This window comes from Colossoma macropomum, unplaced genomic scaffold (assembly GCF_904425465.1).
Source record: "Colossoma macropomum unplaced genomic scaffold, Colossoma_macropomum, whole genome shotgun sequence".
NCBI lineage: Eukaryota > Metazoa > Chordata > Actinopteri > Characiformes > Serrasalmidae > Colossoma > Colossoma macropomum.
In genome coordinates this window covers 17,934,144-17,954,262 of record NW_023494806.1, presented here as the reverse complement: position 1 = coordinate 17,954,262, position 20,119 = coordinate 17,934,144, and the positions used below count along the sequence as shown (strand labels likewise).

General features: G+C 38.3%; 1 protein-coding gene across 1 annotated transcript in view; it reads left to right on the top strand.

Annotated features, from left to right (window-relative positions):
• The first annotated feature begins 622 nt into the window (after positions 1-622).
• si:ch211-204c21.1 (disabled homolog 2) overlaps positions 623-20,119 on the top strand; it is a 41,958-nt gene continuing 22,461 nt past the window's right edge. Inside the window, exons 1-2 of the mRNA XM_036597900.1 lie at positions 623-856; positions 14,959-15,161. Coding sequence (XP_036453793.1) covers positions 15,080-15,161 — 82 coding nt within the window. The 5' untranslated portion in view covers positions 623-856; positions 14,959-15,079. The remainder of the gene's footprint in view (positions 857-14,958; positions 15,162-20,119) is intronic.

Below are 20,119 nucleotides of genomic sequence, written 5' to 3'. Positions count from 1 at the left end.
TTAATTTTAGTATGTTCTGTAAGTTCAGCACCTGAAATGCTATGCTGTCACTTTTAAGCTTTATCATTTTATTTTCCCATTAAAAAAACATTTATAATGTTTATTATTATTACTTACTTATTTATTTCATTTATTTATTTTCAAATTTTATTTCATTTTTTTAGACACTCTTCAGCTACATTTTAGCTATTTTCATTGGCTTTTTTTTTATAAATACACTTTACATGCTTTTTTTCCCAATACAAATTTGACCAAAATAATCCCCAAAAAAGGAAAAATAGCACTCAAAAAAAATGGTATAACAGACTTCAGTTCCTATGCTAAACAGATGCAGAGTTAAGGAGTTCCTGATCTTAATCGAGTTGTTTTTCTAGCCACATTTACTCCTACTTGACCTCTTATTTGGTTGACTAGCACTTTATTATGGCTTTAAGCTCTCTATTCCTACGTCTTATCAGGAGAACACAGCTAAGCTAAAAACACGACTAAGAGTACAGCTGGTTGCTGCAAGAGAGAGATCAGCTCTCCTGCTCAGCTGTCTGCTACCCTCAGCGCCCAATGAGGACTGAGAGGATCTGCAGGCTGGTCTACAGAGGGTTAAACTCCGTGCTGAAGGCAGGCAGCAGTTCTGTGGGGGAGTTACCGAGTCTCGGGCTGCAGTAACATCACAGCGCATTCCACAGCAGCCCAGAGCTGCCAGCGTCTTATTAGGAGCAGAGGACTGTACGGCAAAACCACTCGACTGTAGGCTGTCCAAAAACTGTCATCTGCTCTGCCGGTTCAGAAGAAGAAAATACAGAGGAAAAAGAGGCTATGCTAGGTCTCGGTCTCAGTGCCGCGGGTTAACTTGATATGGGTGAGTAACGTAGCCTATTTCTCTCAGCCGGTTACATTTTCGTTGACAACAAACGAAAACGCCTGAACGATTTCCATGCTAGTTTGACATAAATAGAGAAATTACCTGCTAATTTTCAAGCTGAATTTGTCTTAAGTGGTCTGTTGGTAGGTTTCTAGCGCCAGTGGTTAATTTCTGTGATCCTAAATCCTAAATTATTTTAGTTATATCATCATTTTATGTTGCGGCTGCTGTATAATTAGCCGTTCGTTAGAGCGCCCTTTAGCATACATTGCTAATTTGACGTACAGACGCAACCTGTTGTCATTTTAAGGCTGTTGGTGAATTAACCTGAATGTGAAGGCTGCTGATAGCTGATCAACCCCTGCCCCCCTCCTTTCGTCTCCTTTCCTCTGGGGGCTTATTTACATCTCACACGCTTTCGTGCCGACACGAACGTGGGTTGGCTTAAATGATACCTAGATTATGTCTGTCCACGTTTTGGCAATTCGAGGACATTTACGGACGGTCTCACGACAAAGGGAGTCGTTGGGTTTGGCCGAGGTGACGGCGTTAATCTTGGTCGTCACCTCGCGTTTGGAAACGTGTGGGCTGAATTTCACCAGATAAATGCAGTGCTGTGCTAAAATGCTGCGCTGTATTCAAATGGAGGCTGTGTTGTTGGATATTTTTTGTGTTTGTATTAAAATGAGTGGATTTGAATGTGGTCAACGATATCCTCATACCCAGTAGGCTGAAATCTACATGTGTCTGTCGGACTGTAACCGTAAGCTATAGATAGATGTAGTTCATTAAAGGGCAACTCCACCGGTTTTTCAGAATGTCTGGATAATTCAGTCACTGAGACATTCAGAGAGGTTTGGCGTGAATTGTAGGGAAACTGACAGACTCTGATTTCTTTACAGTGGTGATAGGAACCAGGGATTATTATTATAAGCAGTTTATTTACTATCCAAAACCACCAGTAAAGCTGCACATGTCTTCTGAGTTTTATATGTAATGCTGATAATGGTAAAATAGTGAATCTGGGGGAAAAAAAAAATTCTTTGGGGACTGTTTTGCCTTACAACACCCTTCATGTACTCCTTCGCCATAAATGTTTTAAAATAAATTGATTCAAATACAATTTAAGACCTTTCTTGAAACTATCATAAAATAATGTCTCAGGCATCAGGCAGCATATATCTAAGCATTTCATCTAATAACTTTCTGTGAGGGAGCTTTCAGAGGGATTAAACTCTCCAGACGTCTGGTTCCTATCACCACCACTGTGAACAATTCTGACTCGCCAGGTTTCTCTAGAGCCAAGCATTTTGCATCAAACCACTCTGAATGACTTTGTTTACATCTCAGCCAATTAATTATGTAAAAAATTTTTAAACATTGGTGGAGTTTCCCTTAATTGGGGTGTCACAGAAGCAAAAAACAAAACAACAACCACAAATGTGCCGACTGTACACACAGTAAATGCATGTTAAGCCTAATAATACAGCAAACTAATGTTTCATTCACTTCTAGCTCCAATAATGTCTCTTTATTCCTTTCTGTTTTTTAACAACAATGAAAATGGGTCGGGTTTTTATACTGTATGCTTTTGTCAAGAACTGGAAAGCCTAAATTAACAAATGTGTTCAATTGGTAGCCCCTTGTGAATTTTTATATATCTAAATTCCGGCAAGGTGGTCAGAAGGTGTTCAGGAAAGACTACACTTGATCAGCTGAATGGATAGCCTATCCCATCTGTGAACATGAGACCAAGCTCTGGTGGAGATGTTCATTTTAGAAGAACTTGTGTACAAACACTTGCCTCTTGAAAGCAGGTATGAACTCAGTCTGAAGGAATGTGTGTCTTTATAGACCTGGATCATTACAGCGGTCCAGGACGTGGAGATGAGAGGAAGAGAGAGTAGGAGTGAAAAAAATGTTAGCGAGTTTAACTGTGCGGCCTAGAAATAACCATAATTATAGCACTTTGTCTCTTTTTCCCACTACCTCACTACCCTTCATGTTACATCTAATGGAGGAAATGCCACTGTAAACTCATTCCATTTCCTTTCATAAGCAGGGGGGAAGATATGGTCTAGTTTGTAAGCCTTTTGAAGAGAGTTGACTTTCAAACAGTTTGAAGTCTTGGAATCTAAACATTACCAGAAATGTCAAGAGAAAAACGTTCGTTTTACTCCAGTGGCTCTAGAAATGGTCATGGAGGTATGGACAAAGATTTAACCTCACCGGAAGTAACTGAAACTACACCCAAATATGTGTAAATGTCTTAGTTGAGGACAGTAAGTCACCACTGTGTATTTCACCATGTTTTAAGAAGTGAATTCACGTTTTGAAGAATATGACTCAGAACAGGACACATTTTTTTCTCTCTGTTGGTAGAATGTGTGCAGTTTTATTGGAAGCAGATGTTGGCGCTCAACTTCATTTCCCTCCTTGAGTCATTCCTTTACTTCTGGCTACTCTGAACCATTTCTTCTCCTGGGCTATCTCACTCCCTCTCAATAGGAAGAAAAAAACGAGTTTGGTCAAGAAAGTAAAAAAGAAAGAAAGTCTCCATTAAGAATACGAGTCTTCACAAACATCTTTTCAATTCAATTGACTTCTCTTTGTTGTCTTTCTCTGTCCGTGTCGGTCTCTGCCGGCTGAAAGGGTCTACTATTGTATTTCACTGGAGACATATACAGGTCACTAGAGAAGTCATGGTAGCTCTTTTACGTGGAGAGTGGTATTTCACTGCGGTGGCCACATGCTGAGGTAAATGACCTTTGCACTGGGTGTTTGTTTGTGTCCCACTTTTCCCCCTTGTGAAAAAGAATGAAATCTGGACAATCACTTAAAGCTCTGCGTTGCTCCTTAGTTAAAAAAAAGAAAAGAAAAAAAAGTTGAGACCAGATGTGGAACCATTTGTTTTCTTCACTTTAAAGCTGGAGTGGAGGATAACACTTGACCTCCGTTCCACACAAAACCAGAAGTGAGGAGAATTCAAGGAATATTGACTGCTCTTCTCAGAGATTTCCTTTCAGTGTCTTCTACCTGGTGCCCCACCTAGACAAAGTGTCCTGGACGCACATGATGGTAGTTAAAAAAATATGGAATTAGTGCTGATCTTTGTATCTGTGTAAGCTGTGCTCATTTGTCAGCACTCATTCTCCCTCCTGCCTCTGGTAATGATGTTCAGCAGGTCCACATAATTCTGACCCATTAGGGTCTTTGACCTTAACCCCTTAAACACTAAGGACTCAACAGTGGGTCCACATTTCAGTGACTCACTCTCATAAGTACATAGCTTACAAAGCAATTTCACAGTGGCTTCTGGGTAATAAGCCTTGAGATTAATAACCAAATAAGAAGCCTGCAATGTAATAAGTGTGGAAACATATGTTTAAGCATAAGAATAACATGTAACCTCAAGACAAATTAGAAAAATAAGAGGTAAAAAATCAAAAAAAGCTTTAAATTGAAACATTGAATATTCAACCAATATTATTGGTTATTAGGGTTTTAGCTTGCTAAAGTCAGTATCAGTATTTGTCACAACAATTCCATACCGGTTTATACCTCATATATTCCTTAATATCACTGCAAAGTGAACAATCTGAATGACTTTTCAAAGCCAGTTATGGTCTAGTCAGGTATGGGAGAATAGAATAGAACTAGGTCCCAATTGTTGGGAGTTTACTGGGGGTGACTTTCCCAAGCCATTACATTAGAAAGCTCACTATAAGACTGTAAATGACATGTAATGCATTGGGAAAATGACTTCTGTGCTTTCAATGTAAGTCCACAAGGCTATTTTCAAATTACATTAACAATGATATGTCTTCAAGGCAGACCTTGGCATTATCTGATTTGGTGGTTGATTGTGGTCTCACAACAGATGTTCTAACACTCCAGGAACACCTATTACACCTATAAGACCACACAAGATGGCACCTTTAAGTCTTTTTGTGTGTATCTTTTCAGTGTTTGAAGTGTCTGCATGCTGTGGAAAGATTTATTGCCCCTAATCATTTCCCATGAGAAGGAATTAAGTTAAACTTATTGTGAGCAAAAACACAGTAAATTCATGGTAATTATGTCAAACAACTGTTTTGAAAGTACGTTAACACTGTGCTTATTTTCAGTTTTACAGAAATGATCTTAAGTCTCTTCAGACTTTACTGTAATTGAGAGGTAGGTCTATGGATTGCAGTGGACGCACAATAGCCCATAAGCTATCCAAAAGCTACAATTACCTACTATTTATGATGGGTAGTTATACTGTATTTAGCTTGAATGGTTTTTAGTTTGGCTTTTCATAAGAAGTGTGTGTTTAATGTCATTGATATGTATTGTACTAGCTGCCTGTTTGGCAGAGACCTAAGCTGTTTGTGCATATATTTTAAGCTTTGGAAGTACATTTCACAACAGGAGTCATTTTGGCTTTAAGATCATCCTGCATTCTGTGTGGAATACAGTCTTTACTAGGTTCATTCTCTCTTACATTGTATTACACTGAATTGTGCAGCTGCAGAAAAGATGACGTAATGTATGACGAGATGGCATAATACCACATTTTCTCCTCCAATACTAATACTGATATTGAGTAACAGCTGGTAACTATTATTTAGCAAATAAGTATTAGTTATGTACTAAAATATCCAGAACATTTTCCTATTTAGAGGAAGTGCTAACTTATTTTCAATTATAAAAATAAAAACACACAATTTAGTGCTTTAAAATGAGCTATTTGTAACTGAAGCACTTCACTTAAGATGGGCATCTAGACATACAATGCTGACGTATTTTTAGCCAACAACATGACTTCAGCTACTGAATTTACTATTACTACTGATTAAATTAGACTATTTCAAATAAAGGAATTGTAGTTCTAGTGTAATGCTTTGCTGTTCTTATGCTAATGATAGGCTACATCTGGCTACTTCCTTTGCTTTAGGTTGCTTTGTGCTACAAGCAATTCTATGATATATAAGGTCAGATTTGTAACAGAATCTGAATGGATTTGTTCCTGTTTTCCTCCAGTATCTGATCCATCATTTTTCGATGTAGAGACTGTCCAGCCATATAATAAGCCTTTTACACCAGTTTCAGGTGCAAATCAAAAGGCCTGTCCCTCATGTTATATACAAAACTGGAGCATGAGCCTAAACATGTAGTTCATGGGTCATGTGCGTGGCAAAACACAAAATTCGCTTAATTTATTCATGTGTATGCATTTGAGAAAGAGCCTCAAAAATGGGTGGAGATATTACACCTGCAGCTGGTTACATTTTCTGCTCAGTCCACTAAAGTTTGATCAGGGTGTGGTGGACAGTTTTCCTCTGCCTTTTAAATTTGGGCAGTGGAGTTTTAAAAAGATGGAGTGTCATGTTAACAGACTCGTACTGAGAAATGTCCATTAACAATGGCAGCAGGCACAGTGGATAGATGAAGGTACAAACCTCAAACATTTGCTGAAAGAATGTTTGCAGCACTAGATAATGCTGTTCAAACCCACATATACATATCTGAGATGCGGCTCAAAGTATGCCATGATGTGCAATATATATGCACAGTCTGTGTGGAGTAAAATAACACCCCTGTAGAATGTTTTCCTTATCACTGAACTTCCATTTTCTGTTTTGTCTTGAGCTTGTTGATGGCTCTGTTATTATTATTAAATCGAGGTGCATTGTGGGTGCATATTGACTGATTGCACTGAGGAACATTTTGAGCGGCACCTGGGCTCGTATGTACATCTGGCCCTATTAGATCAGTACTGCCTATAAATGTAAGCTATATTGATGCACATTTCTGTGCATTGGCATTACTGTATACATGCTTGCTTGGTTTTGGTTTCTGAAAGGATTAACGCCTCTTTTACGCAAACTCAAAATTGGCAGCTGAAGAGAAAAGCCCAGGAGACTCTGTGTGTGAGCCTGTCCTCTTTTTTGTTTGATCATGTCTCTGATGATGGATGTGGTGTTTGCTGTGCAAACCCAGCCTGTAGATGCTCAAACGAAAAGCAGGTTACCAGTACCTGCCTCGGTGGCATGTTGGTGTCATGGCAACCACTAAGAAGGTGGACTGCAGTCTGCGCCAGTTGCTTTGCTTTATTTTCTAATTAAAGCCCACATGCCTGTAGATTTGACTCTGTCGAGGGAGAATGACTAATAATTGACTGGAAATATACTGAGAATCCTGGCCAATCACCAACTCCACATACTTGCAGTTACCCTTAAGAACTTTTTCAACATGCTGTTTTGTGGTCAGACCTCACTTTGACCTTTCATTCCAAAAGGACTGTGACTCAGAGTCCAGTAAATACTCTGTCTATCCAGTTGAATTTTCTAGTTAAAATAAAACTCAGTTATAAGCATATTGTAGCTGTGCAATAAAAAATAATTTTTGTTTTTATTTTGGTACATCATTTGAGCCCAGCCATTTACATTGTCTGAAAATTTCATGATAAATGGACCTATAGAAATGATCCAAAATTGCTTGGTGTTAAAACTCTTTGCATTGACTTACATTAGAAGTTAAAAACGGTTTTGCCTTCTCCTGTTAAATTACCATTTTGGAGATACATGTTTTAATTTGGACAGCAATGAAAGCAAGTTACTTAATAACTCAGATCGGTTTAACAGAAGTCTGTGATGATTTAAGCCTGCTTTTAGCACAACACTAACTGGTGAGGTTTTAGCTTTTATTGCTTGTTAGCTACATTAGCTTTGTAGCTCACTGTAGACACTAACATGTCTTGGCTGCCTGACTACATTTCATAATAGGTTATACGTTTGTGGTAGGGGCAAAATTGTGTAAATTTAATCTTTTTGCTGAACTGTCTAAGGTACAGTCTTTTTAGAGTCAAACTAATGTCTTTGTAACCTTTTCGAGGTTTGTACCCTTTGTACCTTTGCCCTGGTGACTATTAAATCCACACCCCTGGGGATACGTTTTGTACAGAGTTATCCTCAGAGGCCAGAAATTTCTGGCACGGAGCTGAGGTGGATGCGTTTTGGCTTCCTGCCTTTTTTTGATGTGCGTATTTAAAAAGCTCCATTGGCCTGTGTCAAGAAACAGCCACAGAGCCTAGGAGCCAGGGAAGAGGAAAGATGGTGTTTACTGTACACTCATTGTTCTCGCTCTCCGGAGGTATTCGCCGAGTTTGTGGCTCCTGGCCTGGCCCCCTCATTTGCTCTCCTCTCTGGCACTGGATTCTGTCCGGAGAGTCAGCAAGGGGGAAGAGAAAGAGAAAACGAAGAGCTGGAGGTCCTCTCAGGTCAGAAACAAAGTGTAAATATTGATGTTGGTTTTTGGGCTTAGCTTTGGCCAGGATGTTCTGAAGTCATCTGCGTTAGTGGGGGAGATGTTTTAAAGGTATAGGATGTCTTGTAGTCTGAAGAATTAAAACACTATAGAATCTAAACAATAGCTTGAGGCATGGTTTAAGAAGAAGAATAAAGGAGGATATTTCTCAGCATCTTTTGTTTAGTATTGTTTAGTCATTATATGCACTGGATAAGCTGTAATGAAACTGTATAATATTCTGTAAACCCCTGAGAAGTCTGGTTTGTCCACACCATCTGAAGAAAAGCAATTGATTTAATGAATTAATTTTTGAAAACTCAGTTTATATAAACCTTTCCTCAATAGTAGTTTTATTTATTTTGATTTTCATACCAGTTAATTCTGCATTATACTGAAGTTACTCTCCCTGTGTACACAGTTGTAATGATCAGAAAATGTAGGGAAAAACTTAGAGTTTTCAGAGTTATGTGCTCTCATGCCAGCCAATAAAAAGACTTCCAAGTTCGCAGTTAGCAGCCTTACAAACTGACTACAAAACAGAGATTCAAAACACTGCCATGGTTAGTAGGGATGTAACACTGCAATATATCGCATTCTATCCAGTTGTACCACATCATATTGTATCATTGCATCATGCTTGGGGCTAACATATTAGCTTGTGTCTGAAGCATTAGATCAGGACTTTTTTACTTATGTAGTACTTTTATAAAAGGAAACATTAACATACTAATATACTTATTTCAACTAGATCATACAAGCAACTCGAATTCATTGGTAACTAATTAAAAGAAAGTGTAATCATAACTAAATGATTTGAGTACAAATGATGTCATGGCTTTCAATGATATGGGGTTTACATAGAACACAAATGTAATTGAATTAATGGCAATTTCTGTGAAGTTGGTGAATGCCTGTATGACCCCTTAAATTAAAGCTGTTCACAGAAGAAATAGATGAAATTATTAAGATTATTTTCTAGACTAGAGTTAGAATGGTTGAGTATTTGTGATGAGCATTCTAGTTGTTGGGGTTGAAGAGAGCTTTTTTTTTTAATGTTTTTATTGAGATATCCCACAAAGACCTTGCTTTTCACATGCCACCATCAAATTCTGTATTGACTTCAATTGAATGTCAGGTGAATCATGGTGTGTTTTTTCTAAATGCCACATTCAAGTGATTGTTTACTTCAGTAATATTCCACCTGTTGAGTTAACTCACTTTAAGTAAACACTAGAGACTGTTATGAGGACTTATCAGTGGTACTGCAGGCTGTGGCCTTTAGTTGGTCCATTCAGCTGGGTTTATGCTATTCAACTTGAGTACTGTTATGCATTAAACATTTTGGCTTTTAAACATTTGAATTAGCTTTCTGTAAAATTTATATAAATCAATGTAAATGTCCTTACTTTCATTTGGAAGCATAAAACTCATCAGTGATTATAAAGTAGCCTGTAAAGGTCAATGTGACAGCACATGAGTCACCTAAAAGCATAGATTTTCTGAAGCCTGTAACCTTTGTCCATTCTAAGGCCACGTCATTGATTTACATTCTTATCTATTTCAGCATTTTCTGCTCCAAAAGGATGAATATATTTTCAAACTATAAGTATGCTTTATCCCCATAATTACATTCACATTGTTGTCCTTGCTTGAAAAACACTCACTCATGTTAGTGCTTTTCAATTCTTGTCACAGCCTGGTACCGGCTCTCAGACATTATTTAGGTGCACGCACTGACAGTGCTAGTTTGACCAGAAGTGCATCGTTTTTTTTTTTTCCACTCTCCTTTGTTGACAGCTTTAGAGGATCAGTGCTATCAGAGAGATAGATTCCCCTCAGGACTCCTGCTTAGAATATGGAGAAGAACGAATCAGACAGAGGAGCATAAATATTCCACAGCTGGCTTCTCTGCCTGCCAGCTTGCCGCATTCTTCTGATTTCTTTCATCATCTCTTCCAGATTGTTGCTTTTGGAAAGTGGATTTGGACTCTTTGGACAGTTCATTCTCACAGAGGCCATCAACACTTCATAGAAAGTGACCATTTTAGTGTATTTAGGCAGTTTTATTTTGTGCATATGCTGTCCTGATCTAGTTCTTTAGCCTTAATCCTGATCCGTGTCCTTTAGTACCGGTTATCTGCAGATCCAGTGGTGATCCCTGACTGTTAGAGCTAAGCCTTCAGTCTGAGCCATGAATGTCAAAACACGAGGGAAGAAATACACCTCTAAGATAAGTGCTTATTTCTGAGTCCCAGTGGCACTAGTAGTTTGTTAGCACTAAGCTAATGGCGTTAACAGCTTTGCTGTTCTAGATTAAACACAAACATTTAAAAGACATTCCATGTTCAGAGTAACTCTATTGGTAGAGAGAGTATGGTGTAGAGCAGCCCCCCTGTTTTCTGTTTCTAACAACCCATTAATTAGGCTGCCACTCAATTTCACAGTGATGTATCTGGGACTTCCGGAAGGCCTAAAGTGACATTTTTCCTCACACAGTTGTTCCCACCTTTGAAAGTCAAAGCATGATTGGTTGATTCCTCTGCCCCTTTGTAATTATGCTGATAGTTAATCTAACATGTTAGACCTTCAGGTCAGGTCCTGAAGTCCTAACCAATGAGAGAGCTTGTTTAGCTGTACCTTCTTAGACATTACAGATAAATAAAAGTCCTGGGCAGTTTTTCCACTAGGTGTTAGTAGCAATACTACTACATACAAGAATGACTGTATTGAATAAAAATGAACTAACCATTATAGACGTGTTCCCTGAAGGCTTAGTTTATAGTGTACTAGTTTTTTAGTTCAGAGAAAGCCTAGGAAGCCCTGAGGGTTCCCTTCTGTGCCGAGTGTCTGCTTCATATACATTAAAGCATAACCAATACAGTCAGATAGGACATGTTAGGCTGCCAACTACTTTAAATATTGAGTTATAATCCAATTTGATGGGACCATCTGATGTTTTTGTCTACTATTTGCTTTAAAATGCATTAAAATCATTACATTTTTTATATGTGCGTAGCAAGATGCACTCTGAACTGGTGTGTTTTGTTTCTTGGGGGGAGCTATTTATGTGAAATCACCATTTTAGTGTCTTGAATTTCAAGCTACCCTAGCATGCATGAAGTACCCTTTTGTTTGGCTTTATTTGGCTCATCGCTAAGTGCAATATCCAAGCGCTCACATTTTAAGTTCATCTGGTTGAACCGTGTTTGATTTTCCTCTTTAAGATAGTTCTATGCCTCAAACACTTAAATAACTTCTAAAATGCAAGATGTGGATGTTTATTTATGTTATTTTTATGACAAGCGACAATAGGCGCGGTGATACCATTATATTGTCATTGTCGGGACAAAGTCATGTATCTCTGAGACAATAATTTTGTAGTAGGAGAAAGTGTTCTTAACATTTGTTAATGTAACTTTAAAAGCATAAAAGTAATTTTGGACTATTTCTGTTGGTCCATTTGTCATGAAATGATGTTTCACATGATGTGAAAATATTATTTTTTTTACAAGGCTCCAATATTGGTCATTGAGATCAGTTAAGGACATCCTTAGTTTGTGTACAGTAAGGCCACCACAGCTGTGAGCCCATAACAGCTGTTCTTCTTACTGCCTTATAATAGAATCTTCTACCATTTATAGTCTTGCAGTTCTATTTGCCAGCTGAGAGTTGGGGTCATGGGTCGGTCGCTGGTCTGTGAGGTGAAGCTGATTACAGAGTAAAAGAGGAACTATTATTGTCAGGTGACAGGGTAAAATGTGTTTGCCAGCCTGAAGCTGTGGGAAAACCTTCTAACTTGGAAAGTGAACGGGTTTAAAGGAAATAAGTAAGAGTATAGGACCTCATTGTGAAATTATTGACCTATAAACAAAGCGTCTTCAGACATAATACAACTCATAAGTGCCTTTGTCGTGTACTGTGTGTTTGTAAGTATATTGTGTGCATTTGGATTTAGAGGGGTTTGAAATCCTGCTTCTTAAGCCGATTATGAAACAACTCTCTCTCATTACGCATAGCTCATACTGCAGCACACTAGGCTAAGTGTGAGCAGTATGGCAAAAATATAACATCGTAATATCTGCATCTGATTGCACTGATCTGATCCTGGGTATTGATACCAAATGCAGTGTTCACAGGCAGCTCAATATTCACAACATTTACTTGTTGCTAACACTTTGGAATGGTTGAAAAGGACCAACAAAACAGTAGAGTAAAATGGTAAATAGGATAAAACATCTAACAGTTGATAAAAAGAAATGAATGGGCTGACATCCAGTCAGCTACTTGTTGTTTTGTACATTGTACAGTTAATATTCACCACTTGTTTTTGCTTAGAAGCTCTCTATATATGTATTTTTTATGGTAGATGAAGTTGTTTAGTGTTCTGTTGATACCCGTGATGTACTAAGAAAGTATGCTGTGCAAATGTCCAAGACCAGCCTTTTGTTTAATTTCCAGTCAAAATGGCAATTAAGTACAAGTTATTCAGAGTCAGAAAGCAAAGCAGGACCCCAGACCTCAAAATCTTTGAATGTGTTTGGGATTACTTGTATTACAAGAAGCCAAAAAATGCAACCAACTTCTCAGACTGAGCTTTGAAGGTGTGTAAAAATATCATTACAAATTTAGGTAAGTCTTAAGAAAACAGTGGAAGCTGTAATATAGGCGAAGGACGTACTTACTTAATATATAAAAAAAAGTATCTAGCTGTTGAGGCTTCTGTGTAATTTTCACTTAAATGTATGTTTTCTACTTTTCTCCTGACAATAAAAAATAAACTTGTACTTAATGTCCATTTTGAGTGGAAAAAGGAAAGGGTGGTCTCTAACTTTTGCACAGCCCTGTAACTTATGACAATAATGATAGCATATTGTTATACCCTTACACTAGGTCTTAGTATTACCACCCCCCATGATGAATGTGATTGAGGGCTAAGACTTTCTTTCGACTGAAAGCAGTAGAGACAGTGAGAGGTGAACATATTTATAGTCTTGACCTTAATTTCCTGCTCTTGAGTAAGTGGACAAGGGAGGAAGAGGAAAAATATTCCAAATATTTGCACGAGGGTCCTGCTCTAAGTTGTGGTGGTTTCCTAGATTGGAAACAAACATGGAAAAATAGCCAGGCTATGGTAGGAAGAAGGCTGAGTCTATATGGATCCCAGATGCAGGGGAAGCTCTGACTTCCTGTTGCCACATTTTTGCTGAGGGATAGCTGGAATACTGAGGCTGGTTGCCTAAGGAGGCAAAGGATATTAGGACCTAGTCTTTCTACGTCTATTTAGTAAATATGAATAAGGGTCAGACAGTGCCATTTACGACATTTCAGAGTTTGTTTTTATTTCATTGTCCAACCAACCAACAAACCTCTCAGCCACCTACCCAAACATTCGTTCATCCAATCAACCAACCATCTATCCAAACATTCACCCATCCAGCCGACCAACCAACCACCTAACCAACCACCTAACCAAACATTCATCCCTCCAGCTGACCAACCAACCAACCACCTAACCAAACATTCATCCATCCAACCCACCAACCCCCCAACCACCTAACTGTCTGTCTGTCCAAATTAATACAGAACTTAGCCTAGTAAACTCACAATTGTAAAATGAACTGTGGAGATACACAGCAAGATTATTGAGTACCTTAAGAGCAGAAAATGAACAGAATTCGACTGTTATTGTTTATAGCAAGAAAAATCCCACTGTACCACAATTAGTCATAGCTCAGAGAATTCAGTACCACTGAGGTGCATGCTCATTAAAAATGGCCTTGTAAGGACTTAAGAAATGTGGGGAAGTATTTTTAAGAGATAAGCTGGCCGAGTTGAAGCCAGAATGTTAGGTGGAGTGTAATAAGCAATGAAAGAGATGTATTTATAGCTCAACAGGGCAGGCAGTCATTTTTGGAGAAAGTGCAGGAAGTTGATTCAGCTTTTGTTTTTGCTTGCGTGAACATTTACCGGAGTCTGATGCAATAGGAGATGCTGCAGATCTTGTTGTTGTTGTTGTTGTTGTTGTTGGATGTGAAGGTTACATATCTAGAGCATGCAACAATGTGGAAATGAATTTTTCTTGCCTTGCCACTGAAAACGTATGCTTGGACTGAATGGTTTGGTTTCTTGTACTGATAAAACTGAGAACTTATTGTGATTTTCTAGTGTGTCATTTTTTCATGTGGCGCAGGTTGTTGCTTATCGTTTGTCTGGTATAAGACCACTAAAGATGAGTCTACCAATGAACAGCTGTGTTCTTAATACTTTACCTTTTGGAAAATGTATTTTGTGTTAACAGAGGATGGATGAGGATGGATGTTATTGTTACTTGATATTATTTCCATCTGTATTTTTTATTAGTTAGCCAGCTTCATAGGATATTATGATTTTTAATAGTCATGGGTGGTAACTAGCTCCAACATTTAGTTACTAATTGATTTTTTTTTGTCTTTAATTTCTTTGTGTTAAGTAGTGACAGCATATATGCTGCTTTGTGGTTGGTCAGCTTTAGCATTTTATTTTTGACCAAAATTACATTTGAACAGAAGAATAGTGCCTAATAATCTTCAGTTCCTATGCTAATAGATGGTGGATGTGATCTACAAAGAAGTTCCATTGCAGTTCTATAAGTTACTCCATACTTAAAAGGTCTATATCATGGAAATCTGAATTTTCTTTACTTTCCTCACTTGTTTTAGTAAAAAACGTCGATAGACATCGTTACCATTCACGTTACCCAGTACATACAGTCTATATATCGAAACAAAGCTCAATCTCTCACTCAGCCTTTCTCTCTCTCCCTCTAGCACATGCATCGCTGAAGATGGTCAATTTCTGAGTCAGCGTGTGGTGAGCACACTACAGAGTGGAAAAAAGAAAAAGACAGCTGCTTTTGATCGCCCCATCACGTGAGGCCGGCCTACCAGCATGTCCGCAGAGACGGAGTCCAGCACGCCTCCGGCCGAGCAGGCGCCCGTGAAAACACCGTCCAAGAAAGAGAAGAAAAAGAGTATGTATCACTGTTTTCAGACTTGAAACCTGGGACATTATTGGTATACATCTACAGGCCTTTGCGTCATTCAAATTTGCAGTCGTCAAATGGTATTTGTTATGACGGTCCCATGACACAGGATGTGACCTCGGCACAAATCTCCAACAGGTCCTTTACTGCTGGTTCAGTTTTCAGACATTCCTCCTGTTCTTCGTCTTTGTGTGTGCTACACTGTGCTAATCACTAGCCTCTGAAGGTGTTAGCATGTCATAGGAGAATTATGTAATCAAGGTGCCATGCTTTTTTCCGCTAATGTATTGGCATCTGTTCATACAAGAGCTCTCCTTATAATTTCCCAGGAATTGATTGATGGTTGATTGTCGATTACTTAACTCCTTCCAGGATAATTACAGTTGAATACCCACATAGAAGTGCATGCCTCAAAGACCATTTATTGTCGAATGGACTCTTCATAGTAGGGTTGGGCAGTATGATGATGTTATCTGTGTATATATGCAGTACTGTGCAAAAGTCTTAAGCACATTGTTTAAAACCACTTATCTTGGCAATTAGTGTTTTTTGACCATAGAAACACCATATATCACTAGAATAGATGCAAATAAACAGAAATACTGCAAAAAGTAACAAGAATTTGTATTTTGAAATCCTGTGAGATAAGTTTGGCTCTGGATATCTCCTAGATGCCCCCAACCATTGCAAAGATTTGTTAAATTCCATCACTAGCCTTCCTGATTCAACATAATTAAACATAGATTAGCCAGTCCAGGTGTTGGATGGTAACTGCAGTACTGGGCTGCCAAGAGAGGAGATGGTTAAATTAGCACATTAACATACATAAAATTACTACTTATGGTGTTAATGTTATTTCCATTTATTCTAATATTTGTGTTTTTGTGAGAGAATAGATGCTTACTGCTCAGATAAATAGCTTTTTAATTCTAATTTTATCAGGTGCAGTTTTGCACAGTACTGTGTATATATAAACATACACCTTTGGCAAACATGGAGTTAGTTCTTCCCTAGGCTTTTTAAAATGTGGCTCCACTGTTTAACTGCTGCATTTTGTCTGTTCCAACTTGTCTGTTCCAACTAACCTCAAGAAAACTAAATATTGTGATACATATCGTGTATCGTGGAAATGTTTTGATGTTATATTTTTGGCATATCGCCTGCCTTTAGCATGCCAGGGAGTTCGGTTAGCGAGCGTGTGGGCCAAAACGTGGGTTTTCACAGATGGCTACGCCACTTTCAGGCCGTTTGTTTTTCTGAAGCAGCTTTGCCAGTCACTGCTGAGAGGCTTGTAGCCATGTGCTGAGGTCTGGTTTATCTCAACCCTTTTGTTTGTCCTCCTTTTTCTGTTTTTTTTTGAGGATTATGGAGTTTCTCACTGGAGTTCTGGCTTTGTGTCGTGATGTGCCTCCTCCCTCTTCACAGTGAGGCAGTCACCAGACAAGAACTTTGTGCTAAAGTTTGGTTTTGAGGTTTTAAAAAGCCATTATTGTGTTAGCGTGTCATTAGAGAGATAGTGACTGTCTCGGTCAGGTTTTAAAGGGAACCGCTTGTTCCCAGAGGACAAATGTAACTGGGAGCCAGGCCCAGTGTCCACGTCCACGAACTAGCCAACAAAGCCAGGCTGACGCCACAGTAGACCTCTATATAATCTTCCCTCTGAAGTAAAACTTAGCTCTCCATTTGGGATTTTGCCTGAGAATGCTTCTTTTGTCACTATTACTCCTTCAGATGGAAAGCATCTTTCAAGACTGAATGGTTTGATTTATATAAAATTAAAAGCCAACAGAACTGTACTTCACTGTGTCATTTTTATTACAATGCAGTATCAAAAGCTTTAAAGTTGTTGCCTGTTGCTTGTCCAATTGACCTATTATTGCTCCACCCACAGACTTTCTTTTGACCGTACTGTTGCGAAGTTGGACGAGCTTTACAGAACTTTTTAGAGAATTTGTTTTTGTCATTTTCACATGAGACTACTACAGTATTTCTTTGGAGTTGGTGCATAACATTGAGTTTCCAGTTAAAAACGCTCTGCTGCAAGCTAGACTACATTGTTGCAGCTAATCAAAACTGGGCAACAAATGTGCATGCTAACATTATACAACCAAAAATACTACACCAGATCTATCCTTACTCTGTGACCTTTCACACACATGCAAAAAAAATCATTTAATATTGATAATGTATTATAAATATCCTTATTTTGATAAAATGAACTTAAATGCTTGTTGTGTGCTGTTGAATGGAATTTTTGCCACATTCTGTAAAGCTTGTCCAATCTCATAACAGATCCTGTGAACCCATTTGTAGGCAGAGCACGGTTAAATTGAGTCATTTGGAGATCATGTAGATGTTCAGTTATAAAATACAATAAGTTAATCAATCTACCAATGGACATTTTTTATTAATTTACTTTTGAAAAAATGTCTTTTCGTGTTAATAGACGAAGGCTGTCTTTTATATAATTTCCATTTGTACTTTTTCCTGCGATGCATGAAACATGAGGCAAGGGTCTTTTTTATTAGTTATCCAGCTTCATAGGATGTTATATAGTTTTTAATATATTTTGATTTTGACTTTATATGTTCCGCATCTGGAGTACATATGAATGGGCGCACTTGTAATGTTTAACAGACAGCCTATTCAGCCTCTTGAATAGAGGACTTTTCTTTTTTCCCTTTTAGTGGAAAAAGCAGAAATTAGAAGGATTATGCTTTGGCTGGGTATACTTCCAACTAAATCTCATAATAAGAGCGCTCTACATTGACAAATGTAATGGATAGAATTGACTTCATTCAAATTTGTACATCATTGCCATATGGAAGTATACAGTACTGCGCAAAGATCAGAGACTGTCCTTCACTCATTTAATTTCCAGTCAAAACAGCCAGTAAGTTATTCATTTTTCAGTGTAAGGAAAAAAGCAGAAAGCATATTGAACAGAAAATTACACAGAAGCTTCAACAACTACATGTAATATCATTTTTTTCAGTATTTAGTGAGTCCACCCTTTACTTTTATTACAGCGTTCATTCTTTTTGGGAGACTTGCTTTCAGTCACACCTCCAAAGTTCAGTCTTAGAAGTTGGTTGCATTTTCTGCTTCTCACAATTCATGTGATCCTAAACACTTTCAGTGATGTTGAGGAAGGATGGACAGAAACACCTGTGAATTTTTCAGATCTGAAACAAGAGTGGAGCTTGATTTTCTCAAAGATGAAAGCTTTAAGTGCTGTTTATCTGATGGTGAGAGTTTTGGTGTTTTACCAGGTCATGCATTGCTTATTTAGTCCCATTTACTCTATCTTTTAAGATGTTTTTGAACTACAGTTTTGGAAACATCTGTTCTTTCACAGTGCTCAGAAATATCCCTGAAAAGTGAATTACATGTATTTAATAGCCGTTTTGACTGGAAATTGAATAAGTGAAAGATGGTCTTTGACTTTTGCACAGTACAAACATTTTACATCAACACAATTAATGCCAGAAGTAAGTAAGGAAGTATGATAATTTATATTAGACATATATTCTGTTAAACATAATCCAAAAATAGCCTTTTGATGTAGTTTCGAATGCAGCCCAGTTATTATACAAATCCTGTACACCTGATTTCCCAAATAAGCCCATCGACGAACAATGGCAGGCTGCTAATGAAGTGGAACTGATGGATGAGAGTGCTAGCTCCGTTTGACATGTACATTGGCTGCTCCATGACCATGTTGCATTGCTCAGCGTCTTCTGAAGTAGGTCATGGTGGCCTACAGAACACTAAAGGCCTGTATGCAGTGTTTCGCAGGCCTCCTTGACCCAATAGTTCTCTGGATTTATTTTGCTAAGCTGGGCCCGGTGCACAGTGGTATTGTTTGTCTTGCCTGGCTTGCTCATTCCAGAGGAGCACGCCGGTGATGGATTCCATTAAGGCTCTGTTGCTGTTTCCACAATACCTTCCAGCTGCGACTGCGAGACCTTCTCCACCATGTCTGTTTATGATCTTTTTCCACAGGCATGAAAACAACTGGACTCATTCTCACAGTCCCACGCTGAGGAGCCTACGGTGACTCAGGCTATAAAGTGCATCTGGGGTGGATGGACGATTCACACTGTGATGCATTTCCCATTAAAACTCCAGCCACAGTGTTAAAAAGTGTTAAACAGTGCAGAGAATAACTTTCAGCTAGATTATTCGTTAGCTAGCAATGGTTGGGGAAAAAATCAAACGCTCAAACGTTTCCCCTTTGGCCAAAGATAGTATATCTGCCTAGACAGTGGAGTTATGAGATTGTAGCTAACAAGTAATTGAAGTTTGTAGTCAATTAGCATCATGCAAACTGAGAATTTAATAAGATTTGATGCAGGTATTTGATTCAGGCATGCAGTTACTTATGCAGCTACATTAGCTTTGTACCATTACTTAGCAGCATTAGCTTCATATCATTACTTAAGTACATTATATGTATAGCATTACATAGCTACATTAGATTTATACCATTACTTAGCTATATTAGCTTCATTATTTAGCTGCATTAGCTTCAAACTATTACTCAGTTACATAAGGTTCATGCCATTACTTTGGCTTCATACCGTTAACAATAGCTTCCAGTGCAAATCTAAAGAAGCAAACTTTGACTTCATGTCTTAGCTGACTACGTTTGTAGGAAGGGAAAATTTTCTACACTTGATTTTTTTGGCCCAGTTGTTGCTTTGTTGTTTGAGGAAGTTTATTTTCCCTTAGCTAAGCTGATGATTTCGTACATGACATTTTAAAACATTATGGCTTTGATTGACATGCTAGTCTTGCTCTGAGACGTTTTTGTGTCTGCTGAAAGAATCAATTAACCTTGGCTCCAGTATCGCCTGCATCAGGGGGCTCATTTGTAAATGGCTGGTGTTTTAAGTGCCTGTCACTTGTGAACGTCAAAGCACACCTCATATCAGGAGCACAGT